Source organism: Corella eumyota, chromosome 6, assembly GCF_963082875.1.
Source record: "Corella eumyota chromosome 6, kaCorEumy4.1, whole genome shotgun sequence".
Lineage (NCBI taxonomy): Eukaryota > Metazoa > Chordata > Ascidiacea > Phlebobranchia > Corellidae > Corella > Corella eumyota.
The window spans coordinates 5,698,092-5,721,698 of NC_137495.1; the positions used below are offsets into that span (position 1 = coordinate 5,698,092).

Consider the following 23,607-nt stretch of genomic DNA (forward strand, 5'->3'; position numbering starts at 1 on the left):
AATACAAAACAACCAATCAGCAAATTATTTAACAAAAAATTACAATTAATAATAAGGCAAATTGTTAATGTTAAATTAACACTGGGTTGGGGTAACAACTTTACTAAACGTTTAGATTGCGAAGTCAATCCTACGTTGAGGATAAATGTATACGAAAAAAGTCATATTTATTACAAAATCTCATTTTAGCTACAACCTTTGTTTGATACGAACATGACGTAGTTTAAATTTTTGTTTTGTTTTTTTTTTCCAATAAAAAAACTTAAGTTTATTGTCTAGTATTTAAAAATACTAAGACAGTATCTGTAAAACTTGCAGTGGATTTAATGTATGAAAAAATAAGCTAAACTAGTAATGGTTACCAATTCTTTAAACAGTTTTTTATATTTTTTTGTTAGCGATAAGTCGCAATGACTCAAATGCCGATCGGAGGTTGGAAAGAGTTAGAGAGTGATCCTGGACTTTTTACTCTTCTTGTGGAAGACTTTGGAGTGGAAGCTGTGCAAGTAGAAGAGATTTATGATCTCCAGGAACCCATCCAAGGTCAAGTTTACGGATTTATCTTTTTGTTTAAATGGAGTGAGGCAGGAAGGACTCGGAGGAAAGTCCAGACGAGTCCGGATGAGCCCTTCTGCACAGAGGAGGAGGTTGTAAATGGAATGTTTTTTGCACATCAGCTGATTCCTAATTCTTGTGCAACTCATGCTTTGCTAAGTGTGCTCTTAAACTGTGATGAGCTTGACTTAGGAAATCTACTCACAAGATTAAAGGTAAAATAGAATAACAAATGTCTGTCTGTTGCTAAAGCTACAATACAGCTAAAAATTTTAAAGTCTATTAAGTAACACTAAAGTATATTTCACATTTCAGGCAAACACAGCAAACTTCGACCCTGAAATGAAAGGGTATGCTCTTGGCAATATTCCGGAATTAGCATTTGCCCATTCTAAACATGCAAGACCCGAAGCCAACCCGCTCTCTGACTCTGCTAACGATAAACCCAACGGCATAACATCATCAACCAGAACAATAGAGGCATTTCATTACACTTGTTATTTACCGTTGCATGGTCACTTATTTGAACTGGACGGGCTAAAACCATATCCTATTGATCATGGCCCTTTGCCAGCCAATGGTACGTGGCACGACATGGCAAGAAGTGTGGTAACAACTCGCATAAGTGCTGCAACTGGTGGCGAACTGTGCCACGACATACGTTACAACTTGATGGCAGTTGTGCCATGCCAAGTGCCACTTTTGAACGCCAAACTGAAGAGTTTGAAATCTGATTTACTTAAAACTATTAATGCCGTGTTAGATTGTGCTACACAAAAAAATGCAGAGGGTGTAATTATAGAAAGGTTAAATGCCTTAAAATTTGAAAGTATGCAAGGAAACACTAACACAACAATTAACTTAGATTCATCCACAGACAGCGAAAATTTGGATGCTCACTTTTCGGAAAATAACAAACCAACTGACACTGAAAACGTGACTAAAAGTAAATTAGAAAACAAAATTACCACAGGGTCTATGGATCTGCCAAACATACCTTCACTAAGTGAACTTAACCTATTCTTGAGCAAGCAGAATCTGTTAAAGTACGGAGTAAATGAAAATAAAATAATCAATGTGGACTTAAGTGATAATGAAGATTTAAACAATGTAAAAATAAATGAAGCAGACAATAAAAATTGTATTAAGAATTATAGTGACGCTTTTCAGCTTATTGGTTCAATTAATTCTGAAGTGAAACGGTGCTCTTCTCTCTTAGAAGAACAAATAGAGAAAAAGAAAAAATACAAAATTGACGATGCGCGAAGAACACATGATTATGTACCATTTATTAGCCTTTTTCTTGCAATGCTTGAAGAGAGAAAACTCTTAACTCCATTATTAGATGAGAATGTAAGAAAAAGGCCAGTGGTTCTGTCTAAAAATACCAAAACAAAGAAAAGAGTGAAAAGAAAGAGAAGATAGCACATAATTGTAACATTAATAAATTTTTTATGCTAAAATATAATTGTGTTAATTTGCAAAATTATTTGAATATTTTTGCAGTTTAACAGTTTACCTAGCCAAAATTTGTTTTTTTCTTTATTGAATCGATCTTTTTTAAATGTAACCACATCTTTCTAACAGTAACTTATGTAAACCCAATTTTTCTTATTTTTAGATACAAACAGCAGGGGTTTAATTTGTTTTAGGAATACAATATTAAATATTTAAAAGATGAGCGGAAATGTAAACCCGGGAAACAACAATGACCTGGGACAACAACTTTTAAGCTTCGAGAAGATCGATCGAGCTTCACCGGACTTGTGGCCAGAGCAGATGAGTGGGATGTCAGACTTCGTGTCTGCACTGAAGAGTCCTATGTCCCCAAACACACCTGCCAAGTGGACTGGTGACCTTGAGGACGATATTGACATGTTACAAGAGTTTGGCAGTTTGACGACCGCCGGGCTGATGGAAAAAGTCAGAGAGTTGCAAAATTTGGCATACCAGTTGGGCTTGGATGAATCGAAAGAAATGACAAGAGGAAAATTTTTAAACATTCTTGATAAGCCTAAAACTAAATCCGATCATTAGTTTTCTGTTTATTGTACAGTAACACCACACTTTCTACAGGAACTTTTTAAAGGAAGTGGTTATTGAACCCAGAACTTTGCGAAGTGTCCTAATATTTTTGTGCCACATTGTTGGCTTATCATTTTTATTTATAACAACCTGAGGTCTTGGTTATAAGTTTTATTAATGCCATTATGTTTATTTCTTTGGGTGTAGCCTTGATAACATTTAATAACACATACGACTTGAATTTGTGGATGATAACATGTATTTTTGCTCAGTTTTTGAAATTTAATAATACCAAACTATAAGTTATATTTTCGGATGAAAGGTTTTTTGTTTCTAGTAAAAAATTTTAAATTTATTTTAGTTTTGACCTAGTCGTTAATAATATTAAAATTATAATACATTATTATTATCTTTATTACTTTAAATTTTTTTCAATTTAAATTTATGATATTTTTTTAATTAACATTTAGGCATAGGAAATGTTCATGACTTTGACTTATGGAATTTAAACAAAGACCCAAACCTTAACTAACAATGAAAGCAATAGTGCAACGAGTTTTACAAGCCAGTGTAAAAGGTAATTTTATATATATATTTAATACCATAGTTACACAGAAATTTTTTATCTAAATACTAACTATTTAGACTATCGTTTTGTTAAATATCTTTAATGTAAATTTTATTAGTTGGAGATGAAACTGTGGGATCAATAGGAAAAGGAATTTGTGTTCTACTTGGTATATCGAGGGACGACAATGCCAAAGACACCGAATTTATGTAAATTTCTAGACCTAACATTACATTTTTTTAATTTTTTTTGAAATGTTATCTACCTTTATGATTCAACCTCTTTTTAAATAATAATAAAAATACTCTTTTGTAATAAGCTGCAAGACAGATATTTAATATCCTTTTACAAATATTTTTTTATCAGAATTTTTGTCTAGGGTAAGGAAACTTTTAAATCTAAGAATATTTGATGATGAGGAGGAGAAAAGATGGAGCAAAAGTGTCAAGGATTTGGATCTAGAAATTCTATGTGTAAGCCAGGTAAGTTTAAATCTCTGCCTCCCATTAAATAAATTTTAATGATCAATTTCTTTAACAAATACTTCAATGTTCTATTTAGTTTACTCTTCAATGTGTTTTGAAAGGAAACAAACCAGATTTTCACAATGCAATGATTGCCGATGCTTCGCAAACCTTTTACAACGACTTTCTGGCTCAACTTCGTAAGGCGTACGATCCTTCCAAAGTAAAAGGTGATCAAGTTATTTAAATCCTATTTATTGCAAAGATTTTTGTAAATTTGAAATTTCAAAATTAACATTTTTAATATCTTTTAAACACAGTTTTATGTATTAAGATGGTAGATTTGGCGCCCACATGCAAGTCCACATTCAAAATGATGGTCCTGTCACTATAGAAGTAAATTCACCCCCTCCCAAATTAAGTAAAGTAAGTAGCCAGTAATATCACTGCTCGTGTTCGGTGTTTCCAATAAATATCACTGCTCGTGTTCAGTGTTTCCAATAAATATCACTGCTCGTGTTCAGTGTTTCCAATAAATATCACTGCTCGTGTTCAGTGTTTCCAATAAATATCACTGCTCGTGTTCAGTGTTTCCAATAAATATCACTGCTCGTGTTCAGTGTTTTCAATAAATATCACTGCTCGTGTTCAGTGTTTCCAATAAAAATCACTGCTCGTGTTCAGTGTTTCAAATAAATATCACTGCTCGTGTTCAGTGTTTCCAATAAATATCACTGCTCGTGTTCAGTGTAACCAAATATGCCGACAAAGTAAGCTGTACCACTGCCTGTGTTTTTAATACATAAAATGCTACTGCTCATAAAGTCTTTTTTTTTAAAAGAAATCTTTCACAAAACCCCTGTTCTTCATTTTATTTAGAAACCTAAAGAAAAGGTAGCAGTTTCTGAAACAAAGTCACCTGAAAATTCTTGACACTTTGCTTCCTCTTCAGCATTTTTTTGATAAAGCTTTTCAATCATTGTATTTCAAAGATTGACATGTAGTACTTGGGATTTGAATAAACTTGCTACTTTTTACTTACGAAAATTGTCTGTAAAATGGCATGTTTACTTAATACTAATGCAAGCGGTGAGTAATACAATCTGCTAAGCCTACATTAAAGAAGAGTTTATCCTTTACATTGGCTTAAACGTTTATTAACAAGTAATACAGAGTGCTTTGTAGTAGAAGAAAAAATAACAGTGTCATTGGTGTGTTGCTTTTTGAACCTTAAGGTAAATAAAAATAATTGTTTTAAATTTATCCCTATACTAGACTCATATAGTCTAACTAATACTACTAGAGACTACTCTAGTATAGACTCGCCAAAAGTATTAACTTATCTTTGGGCCTACCAGTTTTCGACAACTGTATTTTTTAAATAATAACTAACCTGAATCGCGTCCTCCATTGGTGTTCTCGTTATTCTTTAAATACAAAACAAATATTTAAAATTGGAAAAATTATGTACTGGTTTAAACAAGTTTTGTATTGGGGTGATTTGGTGATTGTGGTACTGTAACCGCAAAGGTCCTGAGTTCGAATTTTTCCGATTTCTTGTAATAGCGTTTTTGATTGTAACGCTACTCCTGCAAAGCCAAAAAGCAACTTCTAGGTTGTTCAGGGTCATGCAATGTCATCAGGCCAATAATAATTTACACTTTAGGTTAACAAAAATTTCTATGGAGCGAATAGCTTAAAAACGGATCGTAAAACTTACCCTGTTTGAAGTTTCATCACTTTGAAACAATCCAGCTTTCTTTACTTCTAAACAGTTTAAGGTAATGCTAATTAAATTTTATTTTTTTAATAACGTGGATATGTAATGTTTAATACATATCAACATACCCCCTGGTTCATCTTGATGCGGTTGCTGACGTTTTCCTTTTTCTTCACCACTGCTTTCTGTATTGTCTATCTCCTCATCTTCCAGTAAAAAAATGGCCCCAGATGTTATACTAAAGAGGTTTCCATTGGTTTCATTTTTCTGTCGAGAAAAAGTCATATTTTAATCTTGTGTATTCGATAACACTTACTTGCCTTTAAACACAAACATATTTAAATGTGTATAAATCACACCTCTATATTTCTTCTTGTCCTGGTATTACATAAATAGGGGCATGTGGGATTATTTGGGCTGTTCGATTCGCACACCAACATTTCACAATGTACGAAAACCTAAATTAAAAACGCATTTATGTTGGTAAAATCAAAAAAATTAAAGTTAAGTCAAAAAACGTACTTTTCTGAAGTACCGAACAAAGCGAGAAGCTTGTACATTAAACCTTGAAATTTTACCATCCTTGCTTGGCTCTAGATTAAACGTCGGTTCTTTAACACACCTTGAAACAACATCAAAAATACATTTACATTGCTATTAGTCACTAAATGGCCACGTGATTTATAAGCATGTTTATAAAGTTGTAAATTGTTTTAGTCTGTCGCATATTCATTAATAATAATGCAGGATTTTTACACATACTTACCCCTTTTCCATTAAAATGTAGTTGTTTGGGTTTAAATGGTTTTTGTCTGGTGTTGCCACGCAAGTAAAGGGATGTAGCTCAACCTGTTTGCTTGGTATGGTTAACCGAACCTGGCAGTTCAAGTTTTGATTAATTTAAAATGTAAGGGTGGACTAACAACAAGGCTTGTAGTATAAGAGTGGACCTACCTCAAAGTACAACCTTTGTGAAGTAAAAATGTGAACAGGGTAGTCGTCTGGGCCAAAAGGGCAATCATATGTTTCTTCTTTGTATAGTAAAAATACATGGGGAAAAGTTGCTTCATCTTCTGTAGTTTTCTTGCTCACTGGATTAACATTATCAGGCGTAAAGTTTTGCTGTTTACATTGAATGTATATAGTTTAGGTTCAGGTCTTAAAACTTTAATTAGGTCAACTTTCTAATCTATCTTCACAAATACCAAGTATACTAGTATTAGCTGAACTTGGGTATTTTATTTAAGCTGTATTGTAGATGTGAATTTATAGAAACTTTGGTTTTAAATGACCAAATCATTTATTTAATATACTTACTATTAGTTGTTGTCGTTGGGGATATCGACAATCTAACACCACCATCTCCGTTCCTGTTAAAACTGTTTCATCAGACTCTGTTGTTGTTGTTGTTTTGTTTGTTGAAACAGATCGCAATGTGTTTTGAAAAGATACTTCGTTTCCTTGTAAGTTCTAAAACAAACCAGTTTCGATGACTTGGATCAAATGGATTGTTATTTATTTGTTGTAGAATATTGTTACATTATGCTATGTCTGTATTTGTATGGATATAAATTAACCTTTGTCAATCTTATTTTTTCAAAGATGTTTTTGTGATGTTTAATTTCAATTTCAATACCTTGACAACTGTGCCACAGCCGTCCAAAGCGGTGTGTACAATCAAATGTGTTTTATTTTTTCTTGTTCGACAAATGTTATCATTTAAAACTAATTCCGTTGTTTCAAATTCAGGAAAATCGTTAAACGAGCAAGCTGCTTTAATAACCATTAACGTACATTCAATACTACATCGCTTCGTTCCGTTGTCTGTAATATAAAATAAGGTTCTTACAGGTGTTTCAAGTCCCAAATATTATGCCATATTATTTTTTAAAGCATGTAAAAATTACAAAAACCCGTACTTACTTTCTTTAAATAAATCCTGTTTTGTAAAGTTTTTCCCGGTTTCGCCAAAACTAATGAAAATCCAAGGGTACGGGAACGTATTTTCTTTACCTTTATTTCTGAAAGTGACATTTGTTGCCAAATTCGAAAGATTTCTTGGCGTTACAAAATCAACCTATGATACAATGAAAAAGTAGTTATTGAATTAACACCGTTGTTATAGCAAAACTGTTTTTGTATACCTCAATATCTCTGTTATTCTGTTTGTTGGATGACATTGTAGGGCCGTTAACCAACGTGCCCAAATCTTCGGAGGGTGTTGGATATTGGAATGTATCTTCATCTGGACATTAAACAAAAGAATTATTCATTAACTAACGCAATGATGAAGTATAAGTAATGAGACATTTGGACTAGCTGTTTGTATAGAACTTTTACTTGGATAACTATCTTCGAGATAAATGAAAAATAAATATAAAATATTCTTTTTAAACACCACAAAAGAAAACAACTTTGATATATTTCTTATCGTATGCCATGCTAAAAATTTTATCCGCCAAAGTTATGTTTTTTTTAGTAGTTTTTTTATCAAGTGAGGCATGGGCAATAATATACTTATTTCATTTTACCTGACTGCTGTTCTACTTCGATTGTTACTGGGACCAGTGGCGTAACCTCGCAAATAAAAGCTTCTCTGCTGTGACATGACACATCATACCAACGCGCCGAGCTAGTCAAACTAGCCACTTGTACCTACAATAAAATCTATAACATCATAACAATGTATGGACATTAAATCGATAAAAATTGCAAACGAAACGTTGAAATAAAATTTTATTATAGTGTTAACGGTATTTATTACAAAATATGTTTTTAAATTTTATAATGAATTAAACCTATATTGCCAGGTAATTTAATTAAAAATACTGCAAAACAAGTTGGATAAGTGGAAAACGTTATCGCTTTTGCATTAATTTTGAAATTAATAATTCAGAAACTCGATATAAGAATCGTGAAACAACTTAATAAAATTTTATTACCGCCTATATAGAGAGTATACGCATGCAATACGCAATTCATAGGGTTTTAAGAATTTTCCATTCATTATTTATTAAAATTTTCTCTCTTAAATGTGTAAGAATAGATCACGTGATAAACAAACACGGCCTTTAATTGGCATTTTGAGTTTTACAATTTGAATTATGTTGAATACAAGCATACATTTAAAAAATACCGTTATAACATACAACAAATATCCCTTATTTAAAAATAATAGTTTAGTTACCCAAATGTTCATTTTTACGCAGTCGTCCCGATCTCCTTTACTTCCTGGTTCCACAGTGGGTCCGCTGTGTGGTTCCCGCTCGATCCAGGGGGCGAAAACTTCTTCGTTAAGGGGTGAATCGTTGTCCAGCCAAATTAGGGACCCCTCTTTTTCCTATTACCCAACGATTTAAGTAAACTTTATACATATTTAAAGTTGATTTTTGAGTTAAAACGCACAAAGCTTACCTGGTCTGTTAAACCAAGCCAATATCTCCTTGTAGGCATGTCGTTTTCTACAATATAGTGGGCTAGTCCTTTAGCTGTGGCAGAATTTTTGGTTGTGGCCAATGTCGAATTTATTCCTTTGCACGATTGAGCTGCTTTCTAAATATTTTATGATTAAGACCAAAAATGTTTTGGATTTTAAAGATGTGTGAAAAATTGCTCTTTAAAAAGCATGTTTTTCGAATGCGTTTTGTTTTTATTTGTAATTATTCTTTAGTTTAAAATGTTAACCTAACATTTTAAATTTAACAATTGGATAAGGTAATGATTAAGATAGAGTAGCAGGACCACAGTTTTATCGTTAATTTATTAGTCTGGCCTGCATAGTTAAGATATAATTTAACACAGTTTTACAACTTTACCTTGAATGTTGTTTTTTCGGAAAAAAATCGATAACACTTCGCTTCCCCTTTCGGAAACTCTTCCTCAGATGCTCTCGGGTAAACAAGTTTAAAATCATCCGGACACAGTAAATTTTCTTCCAATGAACTTCTGCTTTCAGTTATAACAACCTGATGACAGGTTTTTGCAAAAATAGCGATTAAAACACAGCGCAGAAAAATAGTAGACTCAAAAAACGAGCTTAGGGTTAAAGCCATTTTTATTAAAAATCTAAAATTTAAATTTAACTTTTGTTTTTTTCTGAAATCAATATTTTCGTACTATATACAGTTGTGCTAAAAAATAAATACAAAATCTTAAAAAATATTTTATTCTATGCTCTGTTTTAGTTTTGCCTTCTCCGATTCCTAAATGCTGAGCACAGCATATAGGCTATGACCTAGTTTCGGTATTTTTTCTTTTCTACTTTTGTATTCTCATATAAATATGAAACACAACCCTATTACTTTGACTGTTGACAAGTTTAAGTTAGGTATGGATAATTATCTTATTGAATTTCATATTATGTAGCTTTACTATTAATCCAATAATAAAAGCATTAATATTTTAGAACTAGCCGAAGCGCTGCGGTTTCATGCGATCAAAGTAATTGAAAAGTTGAAAACAAATTTAAATATCTTGTTATCCTATAGTGTGCTATATACTCCTAACTTTTTTAATGTAAGATAATCTTTTTGACATAATATAACTGGTAGCCTTGCAATTGACCTTTGACAACTTAACAATAGGTTTTAATTAAATATTGAAAGGTGTATGACAGACTAACAGCACCCTTCTACATAAACATCTTATACAATATTAACACTATTTAGTTTAACTCACACTTTTTAATTTACACTTTCTCATTAACAATTACCTTTAATTGTGTTTCACATAAGGATATATGTATATGTTTACTGGGTACGGAGTTATGTATATATACATTCATGTTTTATTCATTAAATAATTCGAAGATTTTAGTAAACGGCGGGAGCAGTTATAATTATTACAATATAACAGGCAACATTGCCGAACATGTATTATTAGTAGTAGACATTTAAAAATAATGAAGCAAAATAACGAAACATTGTTTTTAGGTTAATTATAAAATTAATTGATTTAATAACGGTGATATATTTATACTACACAACGCACATACTATACCAAGCCAAAGTGTAATAATATATATATACATTAGCATACCACCAATATCTAACTCAAAGTATATACATACATAATAAATTTATCAACATTTTGTCAAGTTTTCTTAAATAGCAAAAGCCTTATTTAAGTTATAATACAGTTGCAACCGAAGGTCGATGCCTGTATTCAACTCCATCACTATTTCGACTCGATGATGACGTCATGTCTTCCTTTTTCACGTTGCAGAGGGTAAACTCGCCTCCCACCTTGAACAACGAAGTAACCTGTGCCCAAACCTGTTTAAACGTAATGTCAGAGTAGAGTAGTGGGTTAAGCGCGCTGTTGATTGGCAAAAGGATAACTGCACTGAACGCATAAGCAGTATCAGGAATCATTACTCCACCTAGTTGCAAAAAGCTCATTAGGCAGATAGGCACCCAGCATACAAAGTCTGTCAGTACAAGTCTTGCTACTCGAGCCTGCATTTCCCTAAACCGTTTGCTGTAGACCTTGCTTTGTTGCTGGTTTTTTGGCGACTTGATGATTATCGCGTAGGCTATTAGCATGTACACGAAGCCTACAAAATTAAACACGATGATTCCAACCGAAAATTCCCAGCCAGCTTCGCCCTGGGATACGAAAAACTTGGGCAAACACACGCTGTTGTCGCTAAAGTATCCAAAAAAGCCCTTGATAGTAAAATCCGGATGCCCGTTTGCCAAATACTCGCTCATTGAAATCCAATCTAAATTACTTGGAGGCGGTGTCGAGTTTTTGCTAAGCACCGCAAGACGCTGAACTAAATTCGCGACTTCAGCTTTATTTTTCATTTCAGCATGTGTGTAGTTCGTAGGCAGCCAGACATGTGACGTAAAGTAGTCTATTGTCGAGGAGAAGCGTGGAAGGACTCCAAGTAGAATAGCAATAATCCAGATAATGCATAGGCTTATAGCAGGTATCTTATATGAAATGTGCTTAGCCTTGATTGGCGACTTTACCAAAAACAGTCGAAAAGTGGTCAATGTTAGAAGGATTAGCATCGACGCCTCACTCGAGATAAGGGCCAGGCTTCCAAGACCAGCACAACTCTCGCTTGTTCGCCAGGCATTGTCATGTCTACAGTAACGCCCTGAGAACATAGATCCCTTTACAGAAAGCGTAATTAAGTAGAATCCCATCAACATATCAGCCATTGATAAGTTTAGTAACAAGATGTAGTTTGATTTCGATACCGCGCTTAGGCGTTCAAAAACCAGCAAGTTTTTGAAGGCATAAATCAGAGTAACCAAGTTTCCGAGAACCGCCATGGTGCCAATTATCCAAGTGGTCACTCGAAAACCGATGGCGCCCAAGAGCTCCTTGCGCGAGGATAAAGCGTTTTCATCTTTTTCCTTAGGGCACTCGTCGCTAAAGTCGCTGCAGTCCCCTTGGCCATCCAGTTTCTTGCCTATGGGAATGGAATATGGGAATCCATTCTCACAGTAAAATCGGTCCGTGCAGTTAGCCTCGTCCGACATGTCGCTGCATTGTGGTATACCGTCACAGAGTAAACGTATGTCGATGCTTATAGCACCCCCAGCCGCCGCGCAGTAATGTCTCGCCGGGCAGCCTATTTCTTCCTCTTCGAACCTGGGATTGCAAGCAGACCACTTTCCGTCGCAAATCATACCAGCGTCAAAAAAGTAGTACCTTTAAAAAAGGTCACACGATTTTATTAATGAATATTACAACACCAAGACCCATAATAATAATAAAACTAATTACTAAAACAAGTAATCTAGCGTAAAGCTTTACGTTAAAAACTACTAAAATATTACTTACGAACGATCGCACAAAAATTCATAGCCTAGACGAAATTTCGATCGGATCACGCAAAATGGCGGATTCGAAGAACACTGCGGACCGCATTCATCCGACAAATCAAAGCACTCCGGTCTTCCGTCACATAGAATAGCGGATATGGTGGTATAATTTTTTGAGTCACCTTTAACATGTTTCAATAGTTGTTTTTTTTGGTTTTGAGCAAATATAATAGGTTTAAACAACCATTATACTCTTCAGTTGTATACAAGTTCACGTAATAGTTTTATATTTGAAGTTTTGACATAATTTCGAAGGGTTTGTGTTTAGTTTTGCGATCGTGACGGGAATACGGCAATGTCCGTGTATAATTACTAATAGATTACATCAAAAACTATGATAGGAATTTAAACAAATTTATTTTAAGGAGCGCAAATTCCCTAATTAAATAATAAAAGCATAAACAACCCACAACCTTAAGCCTATAATAGATTGTTTACTCGATCTTTTAAGTATACAAAGGCCACCGCAAGACCTTGTATTTGTAAAGCCTGCCAATAGCATTTAGCTTACATAATACAATCTCGTTCTTATAAATTAATTAATATACAAGAAAATGTACATACCTGGGCACGTGATCATTTCTCTGTAACGCTGTGTTCTTGATTGGCAAAAGTCTTCGTCCTTGCTGCAAGTTCTACACTCAATAACACCATTGCAAACTTGGTCTTGGTTCAGGCAAGTGCCATCCCCACAATCAAATTCCCCCGGTTTACATTCGCAAGTATCTTGTGGGCTGAAGAAATGTAAAAAGGTTAACATTAATGTTTTAAGAAAGCTGTTTGATTCTGTTAATCTGAATATATCAAACTAAAACGAATTAAGTCATTAAAATGTTGAAAAAGTTTGATGAAGATCTTAAAACCTAAATTAAATTATCAAGGATTGTATTTATCATAATATCTTTTTTCAAAGAATGCCTCTACATTGTATTTTACAAATAAGTAAATATAAACCTAATGTCATTTGTATTTAAAAAGAAACATGTTCTAAAATATCAATTTTTACCTTCCATGTAAGCAAATTGCATCACATGCTTCTTGGGCCTGCGATTTTTGACAATAACATTCATCCGACAAGTCAAAACAATCAACTACCCCGTCGCATATTTGTGTGTTTGATATTCTCAGTCTACCATCTAAACAGGTCACGCATCTGTCCGTACCGTTTACCACGCACAGGTCAGTAAAATCTAAACATCTATAAAACATAAAACAGCATTTGCTTTACGGTTTATAATGGAATTATGGTAAGAATATAAGCACCTCAAACATAGCCTAAACTTTGGAAATTTAAAGTTCTAGTATGAGTGATGTTAATATTTCTGTTAGTTGATTTTGACAAGGCTAATTGGCTTAACCTATTTGATAAACTATGTAAGCGTTTGTACTTTTTTTCACGGAACAGACTTACGTAGCATCACCGTCTAACTTCTTTTGAGGAATTACGCAAGTGTCGAAATTGCTCCCTAAGGCACACTTAAACCCGTGTTGATGTCTTACTTCGTCCGTACCGTCTTTACAGTCTGCTCTTTTGTCACAAATCCGCTTGTTGTCAATACACTTTCCTAAAAACATTAGTGGTGTTGTAGTTTCATTATCAGGAGTTGAAAAATGGTAGCAAGTATTTATCAAGATTATTTGTAAGTGTTGAACGCTTTCTTCTTTTGATCTGATAACACTTAGTCAGTCTTGCTTAAATATAAAGTAGTTGGCCGTGTTTCTATTTAAAACAATTTACATTAAAGTAATACATAAAGGGATTACTAAAACGTTTAGTTTGTAGCAAATATGTTTAATTTTTTCTACCTTGATCGCATTTGAAATAGCCAACTTTACAAGAGCCCGTAGCAGTACAAGCTTTTTTGGGCCAGCATTTTTCTGAACAGTTTGCTTCGTCTGAACCGTCCCAACAGTCCCGGACGGTGTCACAGACTTGTTCCTAAAATAAAAAAAAGTGTTAGGCAAAATATAATTATTCTGAGTTTAAGCTGTTTCATATTATTTATTTGCAGAAAAGATATTGTGGAAAATAGTTACCTGTAAGATGCATTCAGAATTTCCACACGCAAAAAATCCAAACAGACAAGTGTCGTTATCATTGCATCTGCAATTTTAAGTCATTTACATATGGTACAAATCGTTTACTATTTACAAATAAGGCTGTCGTTTACCAAAAAAAATTATTTTATCCAATGAACATTGTCAAATGTATATTTATTTAGTACTATAGTTCTCAATGTGAACAATTATTCCAACAAGTCCAACTAGCATATCTTTTTCCAATTAAATTATATAACCTATTTGCTCATTGTGTTGGGGAAAAAAGAATGTGCTTAACTTATAAAAAAAGAGTTTAACCTAATATATAGACTTTACCTAAACTTTGGAAAACACCTTCCATCACAATGCATTTCATCGCTACCATCCTTGCAGTTACTTCCACCTCTGCAGAAAAGTTGTTCGTGTACACATTCTCCATCATCACATGATCTATAACTAATAAAAAATTAATGTTATGTCCTTAACATATTTATGTGCTTCTATTTCAATATACTATTTTGTATGTCGATTCGAAAATGCCTTGTTTTTAGGATCAGTTCGTGGAATATTTAAAGGCTACAATTTTTTTATATAAATATCATCCTTAACCATCTCTAATTTAGCCAAGGATAGTTATTAAATGACACTCCTTTTTTAAAAAGTTTTACAGTAGCCAATTATTTTACAAAGATAAACCTTGTAAGCCTAAGGTCTCACGTTTTTTTAAATAACGAGTCATTATAAATTTGCCTTGATAACAAAACACTTTATAATAAAGAAACTTATTTAAATATAAGTTTTTATTATGTATATTATGTAAAATCTATTTACAGTTACAACAGTTTAATGTAATTTTAAATCACTTACTAATTTCGACAATTATTCCTAAAACACAGCTCTTCTGGATAGCAAGTCTTGTTCGATTCCGTCCCGATATAACTTCTTGTCTCCCAAAACATTTCGCACTCCGACACCCTGTCCACACAATGTCCATTACTACAATGCTGCAACCCTGGCCGGCAAGTTGTGGTGTTAATACAGTTCGATTCCGGCCAACAGGGTCGCTCGTTGGCCCAAGCGTTTATTTGAGTTTTCACACTCTCTAAGTATTCGAGATATGCTGTCCTGTTTAGCTTAGCAATATAGTCGACTAATGCTGTCTGGTTGTAACCTGCAGACTTTGGACACGGTCTTTGCTTGTGGTAGCATTTACGGTCGCAACACATCCGGTAGCCGTCCTTGCACGCCCCCACCGCGCCACAGTTTGGGTCGAACTCGTTGCATTTGTAAGTGAGGCAAGTCCTCGTGACTCTGTTCTGATCCTCCTGGGCTAAAATTTAAAAAAAAACATTTAATAATTGTGCCATGCTAGTTATTACACTCATTTTAGTTTTATTGCTACTGCATAAAGCGTTATACTAACTGTTATACGTTGGTTAAATGACATAAAAATATAATATAATTTTTTTTCTTACCTAAAATAACAGCTGCACATATACCCAGAATAAATATAAATAACCAGCGCATTTTGGCAATTTATCTTTTAAGTTTTTTAATCAAAGAAACACGACAATATGAGTCGCCTTTGTGTTCTGTCTGTAAATAAATCTTCTAATTCTAAAATTCCTGTCCAAACACTATGCCACAATGACAGGACAAATCTAAAATGTTTGCGATGAACTAAATCTCAATTTAGAACTTGACTTCTTCTATCAAATTGTCAGCAGGCTATATTCAGGGAATATAAGACATGATACCTTCAACATCCTACTATAATCATACGTTCGCGCAACACGATTATTTAATTCCAGTGATTTTAGGTGTGAATCGGCGATTAGCGTTTCTACTGATCCTTAGGCTCGGTCGTAATTGCCAGCGACAAGGCTGTAATCGTATTAGCCTTACACGCTATCGAAACTAATTAAACCTCCACTGCAAATTTCAATGAGAAACCGAGATGTTTTTATTTTGAAAATCCCGCTTAAAATTATGAAAATAAAATTTGTTTCGGATTTTGTAGATGTTATTACAATGCATAGATGCCAGTATATGATATGATTTAAAGTATCAGAGCTTGGGTATGGATTAAACTCTAAAATAGGCTTAGAGTTTGTAATATGCCCTGCAGCAAATTAAAATTAGGCACGGACTTAATCTATATTATCTGACCTTCAATTATTTAAGACATTCTTCAAATGTTCAATGAAAAATTTATTTTATTTGGTAAAATGTTTTAAAATCGACCGATATTTGCAATTATTTCTCATTTAAAATAGTTTGCTAAGAGACTAAAAAACATTTCAAGAATGACCCCAAAAATATCGAATTTTTGCAATCTAAAAAAATAATTACACGCTATATGAAAAATACAGGCGCAGACTATTTAACCAATGCCTTATTTTGAAACAAAAAGCGCAGGAAAATAAACATAGAGAAAGTAGAAACATGTGAAAAAAAAAGAAAAACAATTTCCCATAAAATTGGGTTATAGGTTAATCCCCAACCCTGTAAACTGGGTAAAGGTATGGAAAGGGAAACCTTATTTCCAATATTTTTAACTTTCTTGTTTTTTTTATCCTGCTTTTAGTTTTACCTCCCATTATTGCATGCCAAAAACACATAAAGGTAATAAAATAAAAATAAACAAAAAGGTAACACTGAACGATTTTGAAAAAAAATAATGACAATTTACAAAAAATAGATATTTCAATTAAATTTTAAAAATATATATTCACAATTTTTGGTATACCATTTTTATTCCAACCTAATAAGTACGAAAAGTGAAATAATATTGCTTATTTTAAAACTATTGATACATTTTTTTTACAAAAAAAGTACCATGAAATATTTTAAAAAATGCATTTAACCATGCATTTAGTTGTCTTGCAAATATTGGATATATTTAAAACATTAACAAGTTTAGTTTCAAATTTAAATAGTCACAAATTTTAAATTTCTTCCTCCTAAAGAAAACTCTTTTAGATTTACCGACTTTCGAAATCCATTTTTTTCTTTTATTTCGATCATGCTGATCCGAACACACAAGAAATAACAGAGAACTCGAGCAGTAAAGCGAAAGTCAGGAACACGGCATACAGACCAAGCATGGCCAGTCCAAGTCCCTTGTTCATTCTCCATCTAGATGCCGCAATGCTGCCCACAACCAACAGCAACATAATAAAGAGCAACAAAACCGAACAGAAGAGGCCTTTTGATTTGACGATGATCGGTTCGCCCATTTGAGTTAAACTGTAGATCAGCCAAGGAAGAGGCAACCTTAAAAAAAAACATTCAATTTAAAATGCCACATTTATTCTGCCGTTTTATGTTAAATTATTTTATTGTAAAACCAACGACTATAAAGCCTGACCGTTAAAAAGATTGAGTATGAGGACCAAGTATCTTGATGTCTACTTTAGAATTTTTGCACATAACATACCTTGTAATATTGCCTTAAACTGTTGTTGAATAATTTCTTGGTGGGTGAAAAAACCACTGAGATCTAACTTAAAATAATTCTCGACTTACCCTATCGTGACGTCAAAAATGTTGCTTCCAACCGAGCTAGAAACGGCCATGTCACCAAGACCCTTGCGGGCGACGATCACGCTTGTGATCAGATCGGGCACCGAGGTCCCGGCGGCCAGAAAAGTTAAACCCATTACAGCTTCGGAAAGTCCAACTGTTTCACCGACCTTAAATGCAATTTATATTTAAGTGACCTTATTGCTAGACATGCTAGTATATATCCTTATATCATATTGGTTAATAGGGATCGAAAAGTTTTGGAAGCCTTAAATTCTCAAATAATTCATCATTAAACTAGGTGTGTAACAACTTACCTGGTGAGCTAGCCAGACCATAAGATATGAAAATACGGCTATCCATGTAATACTCCCGAAAAATGACATCATAAAATATTTCTCGCGTTTCTAAAAAAATAAAAGTGAAGATAAAAGGGTTTGCAAAATTGTAGATTTTTAACTTAAAATGTTTTAATATGTATCAAAATTGACTTACTGGGTTTCTGACATCAGGTAGTGTTATCCATAACGAAAACATGATCGGAGCTAGTAGTATATACACACACCGTTTCATGCAACTTTTTGGCCAGCGCAAATCTAAAGTTTCGTTCATGTCGTTCATCGAATCTTCGTCAAACTTGAATAAAAATAAACAGGTATAAAGATAACAGAATCAGAATAACAATTCCTATTTTACGTTTGGGTATTAAAGTATTTTTATATTTATTTATTGTCGATGTAAAGGGGTCATTTTGCGGCGATCAAACCCAGGACCTCATGTAGTAAACTGTTTTTTTTCATACTGAGGATGGATAGATTTAAAAAATAGATAAAGATAAATTAAAGTTATACCTTTTTGTTGTGTGGTAAATTAACTCCGTTTTTGACATTAACATCAATTTCGGTCGTAACGTTATCTAAGCACATAAAATCTAGTTTTAATTTTTGCATTATGGAAAAAATAAAAGTAGGGTAAATGTATAATTTTAATACATAAACCTTAAAAATTTACCGTTATCATTACTGCTTCCAAACCCGTCCAGTCTATTATTCTATAAAACACAATTAATATTTCAAATGATTATTTTGATTTCACCTTACGGTGATATTAATGAACTAACCTCGAACTGGGTATTTTCAGTTCCGTTAGATGGGGTACTTTGCACGATCGACGGGTGAACGGAAGCCGGATTGGTTTGCGGAGCAACTTTGACACCTAAAATTATTTTAAAAAATTTATAAGCAAGCTATACATAACATAAAAAAATTGTGAGGAAATTAGATCTACCAATTTAGACCAAAGGCTTGAGTTAGTACATAGCTTAAAACCATTTAGAGTAACTGGATCTAAGTTTTTAGCTGAACAAACAGATACTTGTTACAATTAGGTAATACAAATAACTTACCTTCGTTCTCATATATAACTGTGGCGTGGTTACCATTACTTTCCACTTCGTTTACGTCTGTCCTATTATCCCTGTTTCAATATATATACAGTTTTATTTGATTAAACTTGGTTTTATCCGAGTATTGAAAAAATATAAATTAATATATTTAAAAAATGGTCCTAAAGTTGTGACACTCTTTTTTGAGGTAAATAGTATTCGTTTTAAAAGAGTAAATTTACGTATTTAAAGAAATATTTTTTGTGATTTTTTAAAGAATTTAGGGCTTTATTTTTTGTGGCATTACATAAAACATTGCAACTTTTTTAAGGAAAAGGTAGCCTTTGATTGACCCCTCATTCATTATTAACAAAAAATCGACAATTAATTAAGAAGTCGCGTTGCTGCACATTCGCATTTCTCGCTTACCTGTCCCCTGATGGTCGCTTTGATAAGGTCCTTGCCGCTTGGGGACTAATTAATTTCATTCTGGCAATGGCGTACAAGCGAGACGACTTAGCCTGCGTCGACTCTGTATATGAAAAATGCAACAAAAAATTTATCGATTTCGCAAACTTTTAAGTCAAAGTTGAAAAATCGCTTAATTGAGATATCGATTGAAAATAAGAAGAGTAGTTTTGGTCGCGTGCGGGATTTTGTTCCACAATTAAAAGTTTAACGATTATTTTTTTGGTTAAAAATGAAATATAACTGAAATCAGTACAAATTCAATATATACAATTGGTTAATACTAAAGGTTGTATAAAATTTATGACATGGCAATAAAAAATAATAAAAAGGTAAACTATTGAAACTCCAGCCAAATAAAGTTGCTTTAGTAGTAAATATTAAAAAGACATTGCCTGATCATTAATTTTTGGGCTTAGATAGAGTAAGTAACATTACTTTACTTGAGGATCTTTCAACATAGTGCAAAAGTGGTAATCAAACTCAAGATTTCACGTTATGATATCCAGTGCCTTAACAACAACTTTGAGTTAAAATTAACATACCGTCTGTAGCAGGGTCCAATGTATTCATCATTAGTTGCACGATCCCGTAACTAAACGTACTTTTACCATGCTGTGGGTCGGACGGCCTGTTTATTGAATCAGCTATAGCCTTAACACTTTTTGAAGTTTTCTAAAATAATATAAAAAAATCTCAGTATGTAATGCAAATTTTACTTATAATGTCACACGACAACTAAAAAAATAAAAACAAACTTTTAAATAATAAAAGTTGTTGTATTTTTTTTTACTTTTATTGTTTAATAAAAAAAATGTTGAATTAATAATGTAATTAATAAAATATGGGCATGTCCGTTTTAGTTATCCTTCTATGTAAATTTTTGAGATAACCCATAAAAATAAAGAGTCCGTAATTCGAATTTCATGCATAAACTCAGATAACAGATGCAAAGATGCAATCTTGGATAGTTGCTTCGGAAAATTAAATTAATTTAATTTAAAAAGTCGATAAATTGAATCGAATTTTATTCCGCGCGACCTTTCCAAAAAATGAGGAAATTAATTATTCAGAAAGGAAAATTAATTATCATTAGGAAGAGACATGTATACAAGATTTAAAAGCTTTGAAAGTCCTAAAATAGGGTGTGTAAACCAGTAAAATGCCACTTGAGTGAAATATATTAAAAAAACACAAGTTAAATAAATTGGGGTGTCATATTTTTTCTTACCCCTGCTCCATTACTTTGTGGGTCGTGATTGTTTTGTGATGTCACGGACACGCTCGAGTTGACTTTACCTTTGACCCAGGCTTCGATTTGTCCGTTGTATTTCATGAAGCCGACGTAGAAAATGTAAACCGAGATCATGACGATGCATTCGTAATACTGGAAAGTAATAAAAACATAGAAATCGTATAAAAATACTACAAATAACACAAAAGAAAACTGAAAAGGTACATTAAGCATTACACATTGCAAAAATGGCCTGCAACAATGTTGGTACATCTATTTTATACAACATAAGGTACTATTGGCATGTATTTTAACAAGATTATTTTGTAAAATTATGTATAGCAGGTTGTAGTAATCTGGTTTGGGAAAATGTAACATTGGTGCTGTATATTTTAGCTTTAGTTTAAAACAGGGTAAAGCCGTTATCTTAACCCTAATTTGGATTTTAAAAAAATCTTTGTTGGCCTCTATGCAAATTATAAAGACATCAATTAGAACTGGTCTTAAGGTAAGCTGATCACAGCGATTTCCATGCCTAATCAGGGACTGAAGACAAAACTACGTAGATGGTGAATAATTAATCTAGCTTGCGTGCGCTTGTAGCCTTTCTTGCATTATATTACTCAGAAACTTTCCTAAATGAGCGTTTTCAAATTAACCGGCCCACGAATTGCTGGATTTCGCGTCGCCATTAATATTCATACGTAAACGCCAGGCCGAGTTTACAAAAACAAAGAATAGCCACGAACTCACCTGAATGGCTAAGGTCAGCTTTTAATTACGCGAGATGACCAAGTAAGATAAACATGCCTAAATTCGACTTTGCTGAAATTACTTGCATATTTAATGCGCACAGAAACTACCTGTTAGTAAGATAAATAACTGCCCTACGAACCGACAGCTAATTTTTGGCACAAAATCATGAATAAAAAATGAAAACTATAAAAATAAACCATGTAACTTAGGCTAACAAAAAAACACGCTTTCACCATTATTTTGTTTTCCACGTCAATCTAGTTAATGTCGTCTTACCTGTATAGTTGCGTCATAGAAGGATACGATTAGTGCAATAAGACTTATGATGTAGAACATACAGTCCCGAAATAGTGGCCACCAGGTCAACAGCAAAACTTCGTGACTAAATAAACTACACATCCCAATAACGAACAAGATATTAAACACAGCAGAGCCCACTATAGTACCTGTAATAGAGTATCAATGGTGCTGTTGTAAAATATGTTAACAGTGTAGGCATATGATATTTTGAGTTATTAGCCATAGGTTTTTATCTGTTAATAGTTTTTAAAGTCAGTAGAAAAAATACCAAGTAACCCTTAATCAAAATTATCCCTTTTTAAATAAGGTGTTAGACAATTTTTTGACAAACAAAATTAAGCTGCAGAACCATTACATGAAAAGCTTATTTTAAATAATATTTAATTACCTATTCCTACGTTGCTTTTGGCTAGAAACACCCCGATAATCGACGTGAACAATTCGGGGGCACTGCCTCCAGCGGCCATAAAGGTGGCTCCCGCAACGTCGTCTGAAATTTGCAGGCGACGAATGATAACCTGGGCAAATGTGAAATAAATTCTCAATATAATTTGCCATTTGCTATACTAATTTGCTGCAGGCATACTATATAGTAATTAACTTGGCATAAACATAAAAGAACTGGATCTATATCATTTACATATAAATGTAGGTAATTTTTATTTTCACTTTAATAAAGTTTAATTTTCAATTAGCCTGTATAATGACATATTTTGTGCATAAAAAATTGATTTTACCGTTACTTACCTCTAAAGCAGGTACAAAAAATTCGTCACAAACAACTGCCAGGGCTATAAACATATATAGCATACCTAGTACATGTAACACAACAGCGCCTATAAAGAAAAGACATTTTTTCGTATTAATAAAATAAGAGAAATTCGCAAATGGAAATAGTTCATTTTTGATCATTAATTAACGACTATATTTAATTTTTCTGGTTGTTTTTTTGACGTTTTATCAATAATTTTTGCAATAGGTAATCCTAACAAAATATTGATTTTATAAATTTGTACCTAATTAGATTATTTTATAAACGTAAAGAAAAATTTACTAAAACAAATAATAACCGATACCTTGTTTTCTTGCTTCCAAATCGAAAAGATCCGTCGGATAAATCCCTTGCGAACTTTTCTTCGTTTCGGTTACGTTTACTCCGTTTGTTGTTACGTCATAAGTACCTGATGACGCTGTTAGGGTCGCTGTTGTAGTTGTCGTGTTAAGGAGTGCATTTCTAGAGGCCTGTCTTCTAAAACGGCTTATTTCCGAATTATAGTTTGTTGAATCATTGTTTGTCAATAAGCCCAACCAAGTTAAAATGCTTGCGCCTATATATAGTCCAGCAATTAAGCCAAGGCCAGACAACAAGCTGGTCCACTTAAGTCTTTTCCTTTTATTTAGCTTCGAATAGTGTTCTGACTTTTTACATTCGGTTAACTGTCCGTCCATATTGTTCGGATTAGACTGACTTTGGTGTAAATATTTTCCAAGTTTAGAAACCTTATCAGACCCCATTTAAATATAAATGTAAACCGTTATACAATTCATTATCCTAAAAGAAAATAAAAAAGTACATTTTTTTTATATCAAAATATTTGTTTAAATCCACCATATTATGACTAACTGATAACATTATTTTCAAACAAGCTATAGCTAAACTAAACTGAATCTGCAACTAAATATACCCTATTAAAACTAAATGTACAACGGTCTATACTGCCTTGATTCA

General features: G+C 33.1%; 6 protein-coding genes across 6 annotated transcripts; 3 read left to right on the plus strand and 3 right to left on the minus strand.

Moving 5' to 3' along the window:
- Positions 1–261: 261 nt before the first annotated feature.
- On the plus strand, positions 262–1,981 carry LOC145755130 (ubiquitin carboxyl-terminal hydrolase BAP1-like). The gene is made up of 2 exons (XM_082571342.1): positions 262–770; positions 871–1,981. Exons 1-2 carry the CDS (start codon positions 411–413, stop codon positions 1,978–1,980), a joined length of 1,470 nt encoding a protein of 489 aa, XP_082427468.1. The 5' UTR covers positions 262–410; the 3' UTR covers position 1,981.
- A 195-nt stretch (positions 1,982–2,176) lies between these two features.
- LOC145755136 (protein lin-52 homolog) lies at positions 2,177–2,959 on the plus strand. Its single transcript, XM_082571351.1, has one exon. It carries the CDS (start codon positions 2,233–2,235, stop codon positions 2,590–2,592), a length of 360 nt encoding a protein of 119 aa, XP_082427477.1. The 5' UTR covers positions 2,177–2,232; the 3' UTR covers positions 2,593–2,959.
- Positions 2,960–3,112: 153 nt separating this feature from the next.
- LOC145755137 (D-aminoacyl-tRNA deacylase 1-like) lies at positions 3,113–4,931 on the plus strand. Its single transcript, XM_082571352.1, has 6 exons — positions 3,113–3,157; positions 3,267–3,357; positions 3,528–3,630; positions 3,710–3,842; positions 3,947–4,038; positions 4,492–4,931. Exons 1-6 carry the CDS (start codon positions 3,115–3,117, stop codon positions 4,543–4,545), a joined length of 516 nt encoding a protein of 171 aa, XP_082427478.1. The 5' UTR covers positions 3,113–3,114; the 3' UTR covers positions 4,546–4,931.
- Positions 4,610–9,384, minus strand: LOC145755719 (uncharacterized). Its single transcript, XM_082571967.1, has 16 exons — positions 9,148–9,384; positions 8,747–8,884; positions 8,520–8,672; positions 7,864–7,987; positions 7,477–7,577; positions 7,256–7,409; positions 6,969–7,156; positions 6,650–6,802; positions 6,287–6,454; positions 6,099–6,208; positions 5,855–5,954; positions 5,692–5,790; positions 5,461–5,599; positions 5,333–5,379; positions 5,006–5,039; positions 4,610–4,841 (listed from the first exon to the last, which is right to left on the minus strand). The coding sequence occupies exons 1-16, from the start codon at positions 9,382–9,384 to the stop codon at positions 4,759–4,761; spliced, it is 2,028 nt and encodes a 675-aa protein (XP_082428093.1). The 3' UTR covers positions 4,610–4,758.
- Positions 9,385–10,458: 1,074 nt separating this feature from the next.
- Positions 10,459–15,738, minus strand: LOC145755720 (uncharacterized). Its single transcript, XM_082571969.1, has 10 exons — positions 15,687–15,738; positions 15,079–15,541; positions 14,548–14,667; positions 14,209–14,275; positions 13,978–14,110; positions 13,583–13,736; positions 13,178–13,369; positions 12,736–12,905; positions 12,131–12,293; positions 10,459–11,998 (listed from the first exon to the last, which is right to left on the minus strand). Exons 1-10 carry the CDS (start codon positions 15,736–15,738, stop codon positions 10,459–10,461), a joined length of 3,054 nt encoding a protein of 1,017 aa, XP_082428095.1.
- A 722-nt stretch (positions 15,739–16,460) lies between these two features.
- LOC145755127 (sodium/potassium/calcium exchanger 2-like) lies at positions 16,461–23,421 on the minus strand. Its single transcript, XM_082571338.1, has 15 exons — positions 22,955–23,421; positions 22,626–22,714; positions 22,267–22,396; positions 21,855–22,024; positions 20,820–20,975; positions 20,134–20,263; positions 19,550–19,652; positions 19,142–19,212; positions 18,857–18,951; positions 18,748–18,787; positions 18,588–18,652; positions 18,232–18,372; positions 18,054–18,143; positions 17,740–17,906; positions 16,461–17,487 (listed from the first exon to the last, which is right to left on the minus strand). The coding sequence occupies exons 1-15, from the start codon at positions 23,391–23,393 to the stop codon at positions 17,235–17,237; spliced, it is 2,139 nt and encodes a 712-aa protein (XP_082427464.1). The 5' UTR covers positions 23,394–23,421; the 3' UTR covers positions 16,461–17,234.
- Between the last annotated feature and the right edge of the window lie 186 nt (positions 23,422–23,607).

What these genes read in the sequence shown, in the direction of transcription:
- LOC145755130 (XM_082571342.1), top strand. Translation starts at nt 411, where the DNA reads ATGACTCAAATGCCGATCGGAGGTTGGAAAGAGTTAGAGAGTGATCCT. An exon ending in ATCTACTCACAAGATTAAAG is followed by an intron (nt 771 to 870) that starts GTAAAATAGAAT and finishes TTCACATTTCAG; the next exon opens with GCAAACACAGCAAACTTCGA.
- LOC145755136 (XM_082571351.1), top strand. Translation starts at nt 2,233, where the DNA reads ATGAGCGGAAATGTAAACCCGGGAAACAACAATGACCTGGGACAACAA.
- LOC145755137 (XM_082571352.1), top strand. Translation starts at nt 3,115, where the DNA reads ATGAAAGCAATAGTGCAACGAGTTTTACAAGCCAGTGTAAAAG. An exon ending in TTTACAAGCCAGTGTAAAAG is followed by an intron (nt 3,158 to 3,266) that starts GTAATTTTATAT and finishes AAATTTTATTAG; the next exon opens with TTGGAGATGAAACTGTGGGA. An exon ending in AAATTCTATGTGTAAGCCAG is followed by an intron (nt 3,631 to 3,709) that starts GTAAGTTTAAAT and finishes TGTTCTATTTAG; the next exon opens with TTTACTCTTCAATGTGTTTT.
- LOC145755719 (XM_082571967.1), bottom strand. Translation starts at nt 9,384, where the DNA reads ATGGCTTTAACCCTAAGCTCGTTTTTTGAGTCTACTATTTTTCTGCGC. An exon ending in CACAAAGGTTGTACTTTGAG is followed by an intron (nt 6,209 to 6,286) that starts GTAGGTCCACTC and finishes TTGAACTGCCAG; the next exon opens with GTTCGGTTAACCATACCAAG. An exon ending in GTGATGAAACTTCAAACAGG is followed by an intron (nt 5,040 to 5,332) that starts GTAAGTTTTACG and finishes TTGTATTTAAAG; the next exon opens with AATAACGAGAACACCAATGG.
- LOC145755720 (XM_082571969.1), bottom strand. Translation starts at nt 15,738, where the DNA reads ATGCGCTGGTTATTTATATTTATTCTGGGTATATGTGCAGCTGTTATT. An exon ending in AGGTGTTTTCCAAAGTTTAG is followed by an intron (nt 14,276 to 14,547) that starts GTAAAGTCTATA and finishes TTAAAATTGCAG; the next exon opens with ATGCAATGATAACGACACTT. An exon ending in AGAAATGATCACGTGCCCAG is followed by an intron (nt 12,294 to 12,735) that starts GTATGTACATTT and finishes AACATGTTAAAG; the next exon opens with GTGACTCAAAAAATTATACC.
- LOC145755127 (XM_082571338.1), bottom strand. Translation starts at nt 23,393, where the DNA reads ATGGGGTCTGATAAGGTTTCTAAACTTGGAAAATATTTACACCAAAGT. An exon ending in CTGAAAATACCCAGTTCGAG is followed by an intron (nt 18,788 to 18,856) that starts GTTAGTTCATTA and finishes TGTGTTTTATAG; the next exon opens with AATAATAGACTGGACGGGTT. An exon ending in ATTTACCACACAACAAAAAG is followed by an intron (nt 18,373 to 18,587) that starts GTATAACTTTAA and finishes TTTTTATTCAAG; the next exon opens with TTTGACGAAGATTCGATGAA.